Source organism: Capra hircus, chromosome 7 (assembly GCF_001704415.2).
Source record: "Capra hircus breed San Clemente chromosome 7, ASM170441v1, whole genome shotgun sequence".
NCBI lineage: Eukaryota > Metazoa > Chordata > Mammalia > Artiodactyla > Bovidae > Capra > Capra hircus.
This window is the reverse complement of record NC_030814.1, coordinates 58963396-58981248: the sequence shown is the minus strand read 5'-3', so window position 1 is coordinate 58981248 and position 17853 is coordinate 58963396. Positions and strand designations below refer to the sequence as shown.

The window sequence follows — 17853 nt, the reverse complement described above, 5'->3', positions numbered from 1 at the left end:
AGCACGACTGCGCTTCGTGACTTGTGGGATCTTAGTTCCCCAACTAGTGATCACATCCGGGCCCTTGACAGTGAAAGCACAGTCCTAACCACTGGACCGTCAAGGAGTTCCCCAGGAAATCTTCAAAAGCACGATATCTGGGCCCCTCCTTCTGGGGAGATAGATTCAGTGGATCTGTGTGCTGGAGCCCAGAGAACCTGCATGTTACCAGGAACTTACGAGGATGGAAATATTAATGAAATGCTTTTCTGAAAGAGAGAAAGAAAAATTAGCTCAGAACTTTAAAGCCATTCTGATATAAATGCTTCAGGTGCTTAGACAAAGAGAAAATGAGAATTCCTGGAAAGGGAAGGAAGTTGAAACCCAAGAAGCCGTAGAGAGAACAGTGGAATTAAGCAGGTGCCGAGTTTCTGTCGTACTGCACTGTGACCACAGCTCATACCCAGCAGATCAGCTCCTAGCCCAGACTTTGTTTCCCTGACTCTACCCACCAGTGACTGTGTGATTCTGTGAATTCCCAGTCCTCAGGGCAGTAAAGCATTAGTGCAAATCAATCCCTTCTTGGTATTTTCATAGTTTTACTGAACAAAAACTACTCACACGTTGGCTTTGTGCATCTGCTGACCCCGTTAGATTCTAACTCTCAACCCAGCCCCTACACCCCTCTCCCTCGGCAACTGCAAGTCTGTTCTCAGTTCTCAGTCTGTGCTGACTCCAAAAAATGTAAAGTAGACGCCTCTGTTACCTTCTCAAAGAATCCTATACTTCTTTTTCATGGCACTTATCACAGTTTTTAACATATTTATTTGCATGATTTTCAAAAAATATTTATTTATTTGCTGCACTGGCTCTTCACTGCCGAATGTGGAGTCTTAGTTGCAGCATGTAAGATCTAGTTCCCCTACCAGGAAGCAAACCTGTATCCTCTGCATTGCGAATGTGGAGTCTTAGCCACTGGACCGCCAGGTAAGTCCCAAATCACTAAAAAAAAAAAAAAAAGGCAACTCATGCAATAACCACATATTAAATAAAAACTGTATAAATTATATATAACAGGAAAAGAAAATTAGCTTCATGCTCTTGACCCCCTGATTCTCAGCTCTTCTTCCCACAGCCAAATGCCATTATATTCTATAAAAATTCTATATAGTTTTGTGGGTCCATGTAATTATTCGTTAAATGGCTGTCTTCTATATTAGACTGAGAGTATGTACTGTGTGTATTTGTTCACTGCCTTATCCCTAGTGTTTGGCACATACTTAGAAATTCATCGATGTTTGCGGGGTAAAAGAAAGGATCTCAAAAAAAGAGAGACTGGGTCAGTATCAGAACTGCCAGCTTTTGCACATCTTCCCTGCCCCCTCAGCTCGGAGCACACGGTAAACCTGACCAAAGTTCCTGTGCTCTCCCAGCTCTCCATCAATACCTTCTTGAGAGTAGTAGCTGCTTACATGATGCTGAAACTATAGTTCCCTCATCTGTCTGTCTCTCAGTTGTCAGTGAGCTCCTTCAGGGCTGGGACCATGTTTAACTCTAGAAATGTCATGTTAAGCATCTCAGACATTATTGAACACTTTCTGACTGGCTGCTTAAAGTAACCTGACTCACCGGACTTTTGGCTCCTTTGCAATTCTGTTCTCAGCCTGTTGGAGCAGCTCAGAGTTATTATTTTTCTGAGAAAGACTAGCATTTACTTCAACATTTCTAGTTTAGAGAGATGCACTTTACCTAAGCCTTCCTGCTTTGGGACTCAGTTTCCTCATCTATAAAATGGGGATGGTCGTGCCAACCTTCCAGGGTTGTTGTGATAATTAAATGAGGTCTTATGTAAAAGCACTGAGCACATCAAGGCGATTATTCAATTCTCAACATCCTTTCAGCAAGAAGAAGAATCTAGGCATCTGTTTTGCTGAAAAGAAGAGAAGCTCTCTCTGTGTAGGAAGGAAGGCAAGCAGACAGGAGCTTTCATTCCAACCCACGTTCAAACACTATTGAGACAGTGACGTGCAAATCACTAGTGAAGTGAAAATTGCCCACTTTGGACAATGACTTGAAATGTAATGGTTGCCTGTCAAAGATGCTGCGGAGTGATGCACCCTCAGGACAGAATACAGAGACTTAAGAGGTTCCTCAAGGCTATATGTGGGGCTTCCTAGGTGATTCAGTGGTAAAGAATCTGCCTGCCAATGCAAGAGACAGAAGAGATGCGGATTTGATCCTGGGTCGGGAAGATCCCCTGGACTAGGAAATGGCAACCCACTCCAGTATTCTTGCCTGGGAAATTTCCATGGACAGAGAGAGGAGCCTGGCACGCTGCAGTCCACAGGGTTTCAGAGTTGGACATGACTGAGCACACACGCAAGGCCAAAGGCAGTCTGGTCCCGCCTGCCACTGCCTCATCTTGCAGCACTTCCTCCATCTTCCCCTCTAGGGTCCAGACACACTGAACTTCCTTCATTCTTCCACACACCCTTTTGATGCCAGGCTTTTGCATATTCTTCCATCTGCTGGTCACCCACGTATTTTAAGCTTAAAAATTTCTTTTCCAGGAAGAGCTCTCTTGACCTCCTGAACCAGAACAGGTCACTGTTGTGGGCTACCCCATAGAAACCTGTCCTTCTCCTTTCCTAGCACTCATTGCATATGTAAATTCCCAAAGGGCCTTATTCAACCATCTATGTATTCGACAATCATTTCTAGAATTCCTACTATGTGCTAAGTCTTGTTTGGGAGACTGAGGATACAGTGGGGGGCAAAATAAGCCATAGACCCTACTCATGACACTAACATTCTAGTGAGAGAGGTGGACAATAAACAAATAAGCCTGCTCTTTTCATTGCTGCATTTGCAGAACTGGACATTGTATACCCCCATACAGTAGATACTCAATAAATGCTTGTTGAGGTGAAGGAACGTAAGGAAGGGTGAGTGGCAGCCAGCCTCAGGGAAGAGGCAAGGGTGGCCAGTGTCAGAATCAACGTGCCTCACTACTGCAGGATCACTTCACCCTGAAGATCTGTTGAACTTACAGGAGGGATCAAAATGGGTTGGAGTCTACCCTCTCCTGTTGGTCTCCAAGAACATGAGCCTGGGGAGGGGAAGAAGCGGCTTACCTTCACTTCTGTCTGGCCTGGGCCTGTGTAGGCATATAAAAAATAGGGACAAATGAATAGGCACAAGCCCCAGGCTTGCCAGATGATCTTATCCTCTCCTGTGCCTTCCTGTGCCAGGCCCTGGCTAGCTGGTTGCCAAACCCATCTCCTCTTTCTCATAGACACCCACCTAGACTGTGCTTTCCCACTTCTCTTATAGCTAGATGTGACCACATGATGAGCTTTCGTCAGTGGGATGCGGACAGCAGTGATAGAAACTCCCATGCACAATCCTTCACGCTCTTGCTACATCACAGTGACCTCAGCAGTCGAGTCATGTATTAAAGATGGCAAAGATCCAAGATGAAAGGACTTAGGTCCCTGAACTAATATTTGGAGAAGAGCCTCCCATTTATTAGGAACACCCTATTTTTTTTCCTTTTTTTTTTTTTTTTGGCTGTGCTGCATGGCATTCAGAATCTTAGTTCTCCAACCACAGACCAAACCTGTGCCCCTTGCAGTGGAAGTATGGTGTCTTAACCACTGGACCACCAGGGAAGCCCTAATAATACCCATTTTAGACTTGATCTGAGAAATAAACCACTGTGATGGACCACTGAGCTGGGCATTTACCTGTTAAGAGCTGCTAGCATTATCTTAATCATATAGTTCCTTACTCTGTCCAGGATGATGATACCTCTCCAGCCCAGAGCCTCTCCTGGGCTCCAAACTCAGCTCTACAACTAAGCACCAGACATCCTACTGATAGGGTGGGATGTCAAATGTGGTCAAAACTGGGCTTGCTCTCTTTATCCCCAACCAGCTTCTCCTTCTCCAGTATGGCCCATCTCAGTGGATGGCACCACAGTCAATCTAGGCATATAAGCCTAAAACTCAGAGTCTTCCTTGACTCTTTTCCCTTTCTCTCATCCTCCACATACCTCATAAACATCTCTTGCATTCATGTACTTCTCTTCTTCTTCACTGCTACCACCATCAGATACTGCTATCTGGTTACTACACTAGCCATCACTAAACAGTCTCACTACTCTACCATTGCTACCCTTCGAGCTCGCTCTCCATACTATAGCCTGAGTCATCTACTCAAAAACAGATCCAGTCACAGCATCCCCTACCCACACTTACTATTTTTTAATTAATCAAATTTTAATTGACATATGGTTGATTTACATTGTTTCAGGTATATAGTAAAGTGGTTATATAAAACCTTTTTCAGAATCTTTTCCATTATAGGTGGTTATAAGATATTGAATATAGTTCCCTGAGCTACACAACAGATCCCTGTTGTTTATCTATTTATATTTTATATATAGTAGTATGTATCTGTTAATCCCAAACTTCTGATTCATCCCTCCCCCACCCCATTCCCCTTTGATAACCATAAGTTTCTATATCTTCTTTGTCCATTCACCTGTTGATGGACATTTAGGTTGTTTCCATGTCTTGGCAACTGTGAAGAGTGCTGCTCTGAACATTGGAGTACCACACTTACTTTATACCCTAGGCTGGCTCCCCATCACCCTGCAGATCCAGGATAAACTCCTTGGCAGTGTCTTGAAGGCCCTGCATGATCTGAGCCAGCTTCCCTCTACCTCCTCGTCCCTCTGCTGACCCCAGCCCAGCTGTCTACCTTCCTGTCACAGCAAACTCAGTTCCTCATTCACATCATCCTCCCTTCCCCCACTGACTGTTCCTCTGCTTAGAATAAGCTTAACCCCTTTCTTCCCCTGGGCCACATCTACGCATCTTTTAGGACTCAGCTTGAATTTCACTTCCTCAAGAGGTGGCCTCCTTGACCCCTGGAGCAGGCTCACCCACCTGGCACTGCCTACTGCCCATCACAAGCCTCTGGACACTTGATTGGTGCGACTTGTTAAATTGTCTGTCTTTCCTGTTAGAGTGCAAATTCCGAGAGGGCAGAGCCTGAGTCTTGTTCACTCTTGTTTTCTTAGCTTCTAGAACAAAATAGGAATCACTGTATGACGGTAAATGAACACATGCTCTCAGTAAACTAGATCAGTAACTATCAACTAAAAGTTGCAATATGGCCTCACTCAGCAGCCTCTTAGGAATATCAGTGCTCTTTCATGATAGCAGTTAATTCTCAGAGTTTCTCTGTGATCTGAGTCAGCGGTGATGTGCTCTGATTTCTTAATGAGGAAACAGAGCTCCAAGGGAACAGGTGATCTGCCCCAGGGAAGCAGAGAGGTGAGGCAGTCACAGGGATCCAACTATGACCAAACCACCTCCACCTCCCCCCACCCCACTTTTCTTGTTTCTGAGCACCAGGCGGAAATGTAATGTCATGACACACTGGGGGATTTCTTCTTCCACTGCATTTTTCTGATGTGACTCCAGCCTGGGGGGTTGGGGGAGCACAGGCCACAGCGGGAGGGAGGCGGTGGCGGGGAGGTTCGCTGCCACCACATTCCTCAGCGGCCTCCGTTTGCATAGCTCTGAGAGAGAAGAAAGAAGTTAGCAAGCTTTGGCAGACGCACTGGGCATTCAGCTCCTGTTCTGGCAGCTGCGGAGCCTGGGCCCAAACACATACTCTGCCAAGGCCAGGGAGGCCGGCCCTCTCCCGGCTCAGGCTGCCAGAATGAGGTAGAGGAGGTCAGGGCCTCTGCCTAAGATGGGGGATCACAGAAAGAGTCCCCTTCTTTCTGCCTGGTCTGGCAGCCAGTTGGCCAGGAGCCAGTAAGTGTGCATGCATGGGGTGGGGAAGTAATGTCAGGGCTTCAAGGCAAATCCTTCCAGGTTAGAGGGCTGGTGTGGACACTGGAGAGCCTGGGGGGCTATCTCTGCCCTTGCAACACCCTGGAGATATTGGAGGGGAAGCCTCTGGACAGATGTCCCCACCCAGTTGCTGGGGCCACTGCCACCACATTCCAGAGAGGACCACAAGTCACAGACCGTAGCTTGAGAAAGAACACGCCTTGCTCACCATGGAAACCAGGCTTCCTAGGAAAAGGTCACATAGTTGATGTGGCTGTCATCCAGACACCTTAAAAGAAGCCCTGTTCCTGCTTTTTCTAGGGATGCCTGCCCATAGAGAAGGCCTGAGATAATGGGGATAGCCGCTGACCTGATGTGCCCAGCTCAAGGAAGGCCCCTGTCAGAGCTTCCACCTCTCAGGAAAACCCAGTGCTTATGCACATCCATAGCCTGACTCTGACTTGTACCTGCACAGCCATGAGTCTGGCAAGAAGACTGCCAACAAGATCCACAGTGGTAAAAACCAGCAGAGGGCTAGAAGTCAGAGCTTGTCAATAGCTATCCTGGATTGAGTACATCCTTCACACTGGGTATTATGATAAACGCTCTGCATGCACCATAATCCTCACAAAAATCTTAATAGGAAAAGTGAAGCTTTATACAACTAGAGATTATCATACCAAGTGAAATTAGTCAGAAAGAGAAAGATAATATATGATATCACTCATAACTGGAATCTAAAATAACACAGATGAACCTATCTATGAAACAGAAACAGAATCACAGACATAGAGAACAGACTGGCGGTTCCCAAGGGGGAGAGGGTTGGGGGAGGGATGGAGTGGAGATTGGGGTTAACAAAGCTAAGCTTTTATATAGAACAGATAAACAAGATCCTACTGGTTAGCACAGAGAACTATATTCAATATCCTATGATAAACCATAACAGAAAAGAATTTTTAAAAAGTAAAGCTTTGAGAGGTCAAATAACTTGTCTAAGATTATTATACAACCAGAAATTGACCTGGTCAGGATTTGAGGACTTCCCAGATGGCTCAGCGGCAAAGAATCCACCTGCAGTGCAGGAGCCACAGGAGCTGCGGTTTCAGTCCCTGGGTTGGGAAGATCCCCTGAAGGAGGAAATGGCATCCCACTCCAGTGTTCTTGCCTGGAAAATCCCATGGACCCAGCTTTGTCTAATGCAGAGCCTAAACTCTTAACTTGTACCCTATTTTCACTCATTTCTTTATTCATGCATCCATTCATTTACTCAACTGTCCATTCATGTATGCATCAAACATTTAGTGAAAGCCTCTGATGAGCTAGGAACTGTGTCAGGTACAGGCAGAGAGAACTGCAAAAGAACACTCTCCATGACCTCCATGAGCTCACAGTGGGAAAAACAGATGAGCAATGACCATACACAGTGCAATGGAAGCCATGGGAGAGGAAAACCAAAGCTGCTATGAGAAGAGGACCAATTTTCCTTGCATTGTTCAGGCGCAGGTGCTGTGAAAGCACAAAGGAGGAGTGACAAACACAACTGGGACCGGTGGACTTTCTCCAGGTGTCCAAACTAGGAAAGGATGTTTGTACCTGCAGGGTGGAACTTGCATCAGGCTTCTCTCACCTTAAATCTTGGGGTCTGGAGCTACATCCACTGGGCAGACATGCAGATGGACCTGATCAGGCCCTCCTTACCAAGCACAAGGCTTCCCAGGGCCACTGATCCACTCAGTACCACCGAAGAAATAGAAAGAAATCAAGCCTTCCTAGAGAGTCTTGGGGAAGAGTGTGGTATACATAACCATGCTTAACCCAGACACTAATGGCATAAGGAAGAACAAGCTGGTAGCTTCTTCCTTTTTTCACACTCTCAGTGAAGCATGCCTGCTATCGAAATCTGGAGGACAACAAAAATAAAACCAGTCTCTCATCATAGGGAAACCAACCCAATGACTTCTAGGTTACAAGGAAATGAGGGTTGGGGAAAAGGGTGACTTAATTCCTCCCATCTGTCTGGTTGCTGCACCCACATCATACATCTTTGGGGAAGCCTCCCACACAGGCTATGAGCCACTAACTACAGCACTCCAGCCCTGAAAGGAGCCCTTTTCCTTAGATGCCCTGTTGTTTAGTAATGGCCAAGATGCTGGGAGGGAAGCAAGAAGGGAGGGGGGATGTTCTCTGAAGAGCAAGAGGGCTGGCTTCCTTTACAGCTGTGTGGGTGGCAGTGAGCTAAGAGGTCCCATTTTCTTCTCCATCAGTCAAGGGGACAATCAAGAAAAAATGTGCAATTTTAAAAATTCAAAAAGAAAATCCAAACCACAACAACCTCCAAATTATATTAACATGGTGGTGGCCTGACACTCCAGAAACCAGCCATCAAAGGGGCAATTCTAACTTCCCTCACCTGCTCTCAGACAAGTTTAGCCTTTTCCTTTTTTCCAGGAATGACACTGCCTAGTGTCCTGTTCCCAGAGGCCTGTCTCAACTTGGGCACCTCACCACAGCAAGGAGGAAAACACAGAGCCTTTTTCTCTCTTTGGAGAACAGGGGTCAAGATAGAAGCTCGAGGTCAGTGAGGAGCCTGGGCCCTGCCAGACTAGGAAGCATCCACCAAATTGCATTAGGTAGTAGTCACCTTCATTCCTCTGATTTCAGGGCCTTCTTCCATTAAACTGGAGATAATAATACTACCCATCTCCCCCAGGAACCATAAGGATTAAATAAGATACTCTAACAGAAGAGTTGTGAAATACTACCATATGTCAAGTGTCTTTATTTTTTTCCTTTTTCTATCTTCAAGTCCTTCTTATTTACCCTTTTGGTTCCATTTTTCTCCTCCTTGCATCTTTTTCCCACCCATCACTCTCACTTGTAGTGCCTTTCTTTACCTCATTTGGAGTTAATATGTCCATGAAAGAATTCTTGATTTCTGTGGGCCCTGTGAACATGCTCCCCTATTCCTTCCCATCCTGATGAACAAAACCATTAGGCAGCCAGTTTCTCAGGCTACAATCCAAGAAATCAACCTTGATTCTTCTCTCTCCCATAGTGCCCGCCTTTGATCCATCAGCCTATCTTACAGGTGGTTCCTCCAATATGTATCCTGTATCTGACCACCACCTCCTCTACTCCCACCCTAATCCTGGCCACCATCATGTCTTGCCTGGATGACTCCAAAGGTCTCCTAACTTTTGTCCCCTAAGACTCCTTCTCTGTATATCAAAGTCATATGTGTTAAACGTACATCAAATCATATCACTCCTCTGCTCAAAACACTCCACTGGCTTCCAGATTGTTCACCACAGCCTACAAGGCCCCACATGATCTGGTCCTTACCTCCTTTTTAAGTCTCCAATGCCTATGCTGCAGCTCAGGGGTTCTTTTTTGTCACACACACATACTAAGCTTATTCTTTGTGTGCCTGATCTTGTCTTGTCCCAGTTCAGATGTTATATCCTCAGAGAGAACTTTTTTGAGCCACCTATATAAATTAATTCTATACCCACTGACTCTCTAGCAGATCACACTTGTGTGTGTATTTCTGAAATTATTCTACTTCTTTATTTACACACGTATTGTTGATCCACGTGTCATTCTTGTTCACTGTTCTCCAGAAACAAGGATAGTACTTGGCACATTATGAGTGCCTGGTAGATTTTTTTTGAATGAGTAAATGAATGTACTTGCTGCAAGACAACTTCTTCTCCCTCCCCTGCCTCCCACAACTCCATCAAAATGCCCTCCCTCTTCTTCAGAGCATGGATTTCATTGGAAGCTGACAGAGAGGCCTCTACAAATATTCACTGAATGAATGAAGCTAAAATGAATTATGTCAACTAAGAATGCTAGCCTCTTAACACATGGCTATTCCTAGGAGTATCAGCATTCTCAAACAGGAAGCTTGAATTTCAGGCACCGCTGACAGAGGGAAAAATTTCAGGCCAGCCAAGTTGAAGTGATATGTTTGGATTGAGTTGCTGTTCCATGGTTTCTTAAATCCACATATATTTGTTAAAAACCAAAACTGATGGCAGAATGTAAGACAATTGAAAAGTATTGCTTGTTTCTAAGGAAAAGAACTGTGGACTGAGAATCAGAAGCCTGGGTTTCAATCCTGGATGTGCCACTAATTAGCTTCTTGGACAGGTTGCTGATGATAATCAACATTTACTGAGCATCTAACATTTGGCTGGCCCTGAGTGAGGCACTTTACTCACACATATCATTTCTGCAACTCTTCCAGGTGGGTATTTTTAGTATGTCTAGTTTATAGGTAGGGAGGAAGGTTCAGAGCGATCAGGTATCGTGCATGAAACAGTGGAGCCTAGACTCGGGCTCAATTGTGTATCAGGCTGCACTCCTGCTCCTCCCCTGGCACCCTAATAAGGCACCTTGGGGCAGGAGAAGAAACTCTGAGGAGCTGCTCTCTCAGATTCCTTTGATGGGATTTCTTCACTATATTGTTTTTGGATTTGGGAGGAAGAGAAGATAAATATGGCCCCAAGAACTCATTTAAGAATGTAGCTAGTGGTAAAAGGATTAGGTTAACAGTCTGACTTTACCCCTTAACTTAAGTAACTACAACACAGGAGAGTCAGAGCACTTCTCTCCTAACCCAGCGGACCCTGTTCAGTGAACACTCAATGACTGTTAAATCTTTATTAACCTGATAACAATGATTATGAACATCATAAAATAAAGTCTCTCTAAGGCTGCTGAAAGGGAAGTTCATATACAAGAGGTAGATGCTTCTCTTACTCACGAGGGCCCAATCTCTTCTGCTGACCAATCGTGAAAAGTGGCTGATGGTTCAGAGGCTCCCGGAGTCATTGTATCAGCCAGGTAGATGCCCAGGGGACCTCCTCTGAGGATGCTGAGGAGAGCTTTCAGCAGCAGCAGGGGCAGGAGGAGAAAGCAGCTGAAAGGCAGGAAGCCCAGAGCCCACAGGAAACATTAGCTGTGCTCAGAAAAGCCCATCCCTGTGTGAGGACTAGAGGCTTGAAGCTTAGAAGCAGGAAAGGGAGCCCCATGAAGAGTTCAAAGTAACTCATACTCCAATTACTTCTGACATCTGTACCATTTTTTCTGACTACTACAGTAATACATTGGTATTTTACAGAGCTTTGCATAATGCAAACAGCAAAAGAGTCCCCTACCCAAGTTTTAAGAATCTGAAGTTTAAACAAAAAAAGAAAAAACAAAAAAAGAAGAATCTTTGAAGTTTAGTACCTATAAAAAATTGCACAAATCACACTCAATAAATTTTCTCAAAGTGAGGGGCACCTAGGTAGTCAGTACCTAAATCTTGGAATATAACATTATCAGAACACCAGGAGTATCACTATCTGTCCCCTTCCAGTCATTACAGATCCTAATAGCAATCCTTTTCCTGATTTCTTTCCCTATATATTAGTTTTAAAATTTTAAATAAATGGAATCACAGAATCCTTTTGTGTCTGATTTCTTTGATTCAGCAGTATGTGGTGCTGTGTGCTCAGTTATGTCTGACTCTCTGCGACCCCACAGATTGTGACCCACCAGGCTCCTCTGTCCTTGGGATTTTCCAGGCAAAAATACTGGAGTATGTTGAGATTCATCCATATTGCTATTTAATATTTCATTGTATAGCTATACCACAATGTATTTATTCATCATCAAATACTGATGAGCAATGGGGTAGTTTCCAGTTTTAAGTTATTGTAAATAATGCTAAGATCATTCTTGCACATACCTTTGGATGAGCATACATACTCATTTGTCTTGTGTATATTCCTGGAAGTGCTTGGTTACAGATGTGCATGTGTTCAGTTCTGGATATTCAGAGAGACATAAGATCTCTGTGTGGGCTCCTAGAGAAACTTCACAGTGTCACAACTCTCTAAGAGAAGAGGATGAGGAGGGGGCATTCATTAGCTCTTGTTCCATGGCCTCCCAATAGATCTCTGCCTCCAGTCTATCGAGGGCACCATGACCTGCCCCAAATTCCATTCACCCTGTCATCCCCATCCATCCTCCCCAACAAAGACCCTTCTTTAAACCCAACCACACTTCCAGGGCAGTACTGCATCCCATTTCTGTCCATTTGCTGGCCTTGGATTTTAGTCATCTCTTGTGTTCACTTATCCACATAATAAATATTGTGTGCCTACAACTCATGGCATCTGGTCCCATCACTTCATGGGAAATAGATATGGAAACAGTGTCAGACTTTATTTTTTTGGCCTCCAAAATCATTGCAGATGGTGACTGCAGCCATGAAATTAAAAGACACTTACTCCTTGGAAGAAAAGTTATGACCAATCTAGATAGCATATTGAAAAGCAGAGACATTACTTTGCCAACAAAGGTCTGTCTAGTCAAGGCTATGGGTTTTCCAGTGGTCATGTATGGATGTGAGAGTTGGACTGTGAAGAAAGCTGAGTGCTGAAGAATTGATGCTTTTGAACTGTGGTGTTGGAGAAGACTCCTGAGAGTCCCTTGGACTGCCAGGAGATCCAACTAGTTCGTTCTAAAGGAGATCAGTCCTGGGTGTTCATTGGAAGGAATGATGCTAAAGCTGAAACTCTAGTACTTTGGCCACCTCATGCAAAGAGTTGACTCATTAGAAAAGACTCTGATGCTGGGAGGGATTGGGGGCAGGAGGAGAAGGGGATGACAGAGGATGAGATGGCTGGATGGCATCATTGACTCGATGGACGTGAGTCTGAGTGAACTCCGGGAGGTGGTGATGGACAGGGAGGCCTGGTGTGCTGTGATTCATGGGGTCGCAAAGAGTCGGACATGACTGAGCGACTGAACTGAACAACTCAATTACACTGTTTTACAATCTGGGATTGGAGCAATGTCCACACCCCAAACTACATGGAGCTAGCATTCTAGTAGGAAGAGATAGACAAAAACAAATAAGTATATGTTAGTGGTGATGAGGGCAGTGGAGAAAAAAAACAAGGCAGAATAACAAGGAGAGCAAGAGTGGGCTGGGAAGGAATGTGCTGTTGTGTAACAGGGTGGTCGAGAAAGGCCTGCAAGGCAAACAAGATCTGGATTATGTTTTAAATGATCACTGAGTTTTACATTGGAAATGGGCTATATGGGAGTAAGGAGGAAGAAAGGAGCCATCACAAGAGTCTGGGTAAGAGAGAATTCCCTGGTGGTTCAATAGTTAGGACTCCACACTTTCACTGCTGAAGGCACAGGTTCAACTCCTGGTCAGGGAACTAAGATCCCCACAAGTGGTGAGACAAAATCAAAAGTTAAAAAAAAAAAGTCAAAAAAGTCTGGGTGAGAGATGATGGTGAAATTTGACTGAGGTGATGATGGTGGCAGTGATAAGAAATGGCTGCACTCAGCATATATCCAAAAGGTAGGTCTGACAAGATTGGCTGATGGATGATAGACGGAACGTAGAGCACGAGAGATGGAGAAGGCAATGGCACCCCACTCCAGTACTCTTGCCTGGAAAATCCCATGGACAGAGGAGCCTGGTATGCTGCAGTCCATGGGGTCATGAAGAGTTGGACATGACTGAGCGACTTCCCTTTCACTTTTCACTTTCATGCATTGGAGAAGGAAATGGCAACCCACTCCAGTGTTCTTGCCTGGAGAATCCCAGGGATGGCAGAGCCTGGTGGGCTGCCGTCTATGGGGTCGCACAGAGTCAGACACGACTGAAGTGACTTAGCAGCAGCAGAGCACGAGAGAGGAGTCAAACGTGCCTGTTTCCACCAGGAGCAAGGCCTGCTTGCACAGACAGCATAGCAGGTCAGGCCCTGAGGCCAAAGTCTGCTGACTGAACAGGTAGATGTCTTTCTTGGTTACAACCTTTCCTTTGTGAAAGTCTGTTCTCTCTTGCCTCAGATATGCTATCATGTAAGTATTAAGACAAATAAAAGTCAGATTACTAGTTGCAGCTCTGTCGCTTACCAACTAGGTATCCTCAGGCGAGTTACATAGACTTTCCAAGCCTCAGTTTCTGATTTTGGAAAAATGGGACAACAGTAGCTCCTACACAGGATTGTTGGGGATACTGAGATAGTATACATAAACAGACCGGGTGCAGAGCCCACCAGAGAGTCAGGGCTTAGCAAATACCTACATTAAACCACTTCCCAGTTAAAACAAGCAGACAGAAGGCTACAGAGTAAGGGTTATCTTTATTTGAATTGCAAAGTATAAATATGAACCAAGTTTGGAAATACAGTTTTAGAAATACAAGTTTGGAAATACAGGTTTGTAACAGTTCAGTAATGGCACCAGAAACTTCCAGAAGGGACCATGACAGCATACCTTTGTAGTTTGGGTGAGGTGGGTGGGATTACACAAAAGCCCTCCTCACCTCCATCCTTCTCTGTAGCAATTGGTAGGTTATCAATTACTAAGAACAGTCAGCTCCACTGTTTCCTGTTCCTCCTCAGCCTTTTTCTTTGCGAATACCTTCGCCCTGCTGCATTGACCCCTGCATGGAGTAGCACCAGAAGAATGGCAGGAGTAAAAGAAATGTCTTGACACAAGGGACAGTGAGTTCCCACTCTGTGGACCTGGGCCCACGGAGAGTGAGGGGCCAGGAAAGCTGGAGGCATGGAAGCCCAACCTCTTCTGGGATCGGGCAGGGAGAGGACACAGGATAACACTGATATCTGTTACATCTTGACATCAGCACCGCGGGCTTTCAAAACACAAACGGTAGACACAATCGCCTAGGCAAGACTGCAGTCCAACTCACAGAGTGGATCTGACAAAGTTAATTCCTACATCCTGACCATACAGAACTCCCCCTGTGGCACTCTGATCATGGAAGATCTTCAGAAATGTGGACAGACAATGGATGACTACAGATGGATCACAGAGCCATCTCATGTTTGCGGCAGAAGAGTCTAATGTTGAGCCAGATGGTGGGGGATGTGGGGTGGAGGGCCAGGAAATTGCCAAAGTAACAGTCTAGGCACTTGAAAAATTGTTGTTAGATTGTTAAAAACTAAATAAATTAACATACATAGAATAAAATAAATATATAATTTAAGAGGCATTTTACAAACAAACAAACAAACAAAAATAGTTGTTATTTTTCCATCTGGGTAGAAGTCCCAAAATTCAGAGTTCTCAGGTCTATGGTATTTCACAGTTAACCCATCAAATCCAGCGCTGGAGGGTCCAAATGGCAGATCCCTTGGTGGTGACTTAAGTACATGGCTTCTCAATCTTTGTTACTTTCTTCCAGTCCCCAAATCTTTCTTTCTTCCTCTCCTTCTGTTTTTTCAGTCAAAGATCCTGGAGCATATGGAATTTAACTGGCATTTTTAATCCAGAAGAGAAGTGTTCAAACAAACGTATGGGGGTAAGTAGGGCTTGGTGCAGGAGAATCAGGAGGACACGAAGGTCCCTCACTTTTGCTTTCTTCTGACCCAGATCCCACTGGACATATTCTGTTTGGCACTTGAAAGCTCTGGTATTTTGGCAAAGCAATTATGGGAGGCCCAATCTAGATGGCAACTGGGGATGAAGGAATCTTCATGGCTAGTTGTGAAGTCCTTCCCCTCTGTAGAATCTGTGATCAACTTGTATCTTCTCAGAGGTAGCAGTCCCCAGCTGATTCCTAAAGTACAAGAAGAAGGCATTTAAAGCTGGATCCAGCTTAAGAGGTCTTAAGAGTCTCCTAGGTCCAGCTTTAAGAAGTGGAAAATCTAAAAACAAACAACGACAAGAGGTGGAAAGATCTTCTGGGAAGGGGTGGGAAGGAGAGGAGAAGAGGATGGGAGAAGCTGTCTTCTCAGGCATCTCTCTTGGGTATCTCTCTGGCAACTTTCACCCTAAGTAGAGACGTAGCACTGACAACCTTTTTGAAAACAATTCCGCAATGGGTCCCTCACTCCACGGTAGCCTGGCCCCTAACTCCTAGGTCAAGAGAAGAATGCCTAGAAAAGAATCCAGCATGCCTGGATCACTTCCTAGATCCAGGAAAGGCGGTGATGGTACCACGGGGCAAATGATGGATCATTACCTTGAGCGCAGGTTCCTCTCAGTGGGACGTAGTCATGCCCAACTTCACTTTCTCTTCATTTTCCACGTCATAACCTCCTCTCCTGTGGTACCTGAGGAAGATAAGTTTTGTGAGCAAGTTCTGCCTGCTGTAACAGGGTGTGAGTCCCAGAGCTGGCCCTCCTAAAAGATTCTGGCCCAGTGGTTCTCTTCACACTTGGAAAAACCCAGAGGACATGGTGGGTCAACAGACCTCTGCCCAAAGGTCCAAATGCCCATATCCAAAGGATGCCTGTCTCTTAATTGCAGGCCACAATTTGCCAAGAGCTTTCATCTCATTTATACAATCCTCACAACATCTTTATGAAGTAGGGGAACAGAGATTATAATCCCTGGAAGATTACAATTCTTATAAAGACAGGTAACTAGATCCAGGTCTCACAACAGATGAGCTGCACTGCTTATAAATGGGCACAGAGTGCTTAGTAGGTCCCTCCGATCTAGAACAGAAGCAGGATCAGAAGTGTGGCCTGAGGTCCAGATGCCTCAGATTTAGAAAAATATACCAATAGCACCACTCATGCTCTGTTGACCAAATCACATCCTGATGCCAACAGAAAATAGAGTCAGGAAAAAGAACCGTGTGAAGATGTGGCTTCATGGGAGAGCTGCAGAGCCTGCCAGCACAGGACCTCCTATGACCTGGCGACTTCGGCCCTGGGCTCTAGACACTGGACATATGTCATACCAAAGAAGCCAGGCTCTTGGAGAGCCCGTACCCAGGAATGTCAGTCAGGCTCTTAGCCAAAGATTTGGCAGAGGGTACAGGGAGTAGGGGGTGGGGTTGGAGGTTTGGAGGGCTCATGTGACCATCAGATAAAAGATCCTAAAGGAGGAGAAATAGAAGTGATTTGCAGAAACAGCCTGTAACACTCACCAAAACATGAGAAGCCCCATGATGACCAGCAGACAGACGGATGACAGCACCACAGCCACCACAACCAGGATGGTTGTGTGATCGTACGTATATAAGCGATTTTTCACCGGGAGGCTCAGCCCATGGCACCTCTCTCCATGATAACCTGGGTGGCAGCTGGTCCAAAACAGAACAAAGAAGAGATGAAGTTAGTGGTCTGGTTTCACTCCTGGTGATGGGCTGCCTACATAAGCCAAACCCCACTCCTCACAGCTTCAGCCTCTCTGTCTCTGTGATCCCTGTTGCTCCTGTACTCTTCTTTAGTACAAGACTCTTTGGAAGCCCCTCTAAAGGCTCTGTGGCCTTCCTCCTTCACTCCAAGCCCTCCCCTTCTTCATTCCCTTTGGTTTTCTGGCCCCAGATTCCTGCTCCAGGCAGGGAAAAAGAATGGACTGCAGGTTTTGGCTAGATAGGTTCCACGTATGGCTGATTAACTACATGTGTGTAAAGATGTTGTTTCAGTCAGTTCAGAGGAATTAGGCACAAGAGCTGGTGGGTTGAACTGAGGGGATTCAGTATCACTCCCTCTAGTGAGGCCCCTCATCACTCTGACCCAGAAATAAACCCAGCCTTCCCCATCGATGCTCCCAGCAGCCAGTCCCTCTCTGCCACTGCCCAGCCTATTAATAGGCCTTGTTCCTTTGCCAGGAGTCGTTTTTCTCAAGTTTCCTTCATTTAACTCCCAGCTCTCCTGGGTGCAAGGCCCAACTTGAAAGCTGAATTCTGGCCTTTGGCCTCTGAACATCCAGCTATCATTCCAAGACAAAGCAACAAAGGAAGAAAAACATCTTGCCCAGCTGTCCTGCCAGTGCATTTTAGACCATCAGAAACAACCCCCTCAGCTTTTTTCACTCGCGAAATAAATCAGGGGCTTCCCTGGCGGTCCAGTGTCTAAGACTCTGTGCTTCCAAGGCAGGGGATGCGGATTTGATCCCTGGTCAGGGAACTAGGATCCTTGCCACAGGGCATGGCCAGAAAGAAAAAGAAAGAAATCACAGGCAACAGCCTCTTCTAACACAAAACTTTTCCTGGAAGCTCTTGTGAAGACTGAGAAATGCCCACAGT

The 17853-nt window shown here is 45.4% G+C and overlaps 1 protein-coding gene across 2 annotated transcripts in view; it reads right to left on the bottom strand.

The window, feature by feature from the left end:
• The window catches only part of HBEGF (heparin binding EGF like growth factor), a 31263-nt gene continuing 27381 nt past the window's right edge, over nt 13972-17853 (bottom strand). For both annotated transcript variants that reach the window (XM_018050289.1, XM_018050290.1), the window contains exons 5-7: nt 16750-16905; nt 15835-15925; nt 13972-15429 (exon numbers count right to left, since the gene is read on the bottom strand). In XM_018050289.1, the coding sequence (XP_017905778.1) occupies nt 15853-15925; nt 16750-16905 (229 nt within the window). In that variant the 3' untranslated portion in view covers nt 13972-15429; nt 15835-15852. The remainder of the gene's footprint in view (nt 15430-15834; nt 15926-16749; nt 16906-17853) is intronic.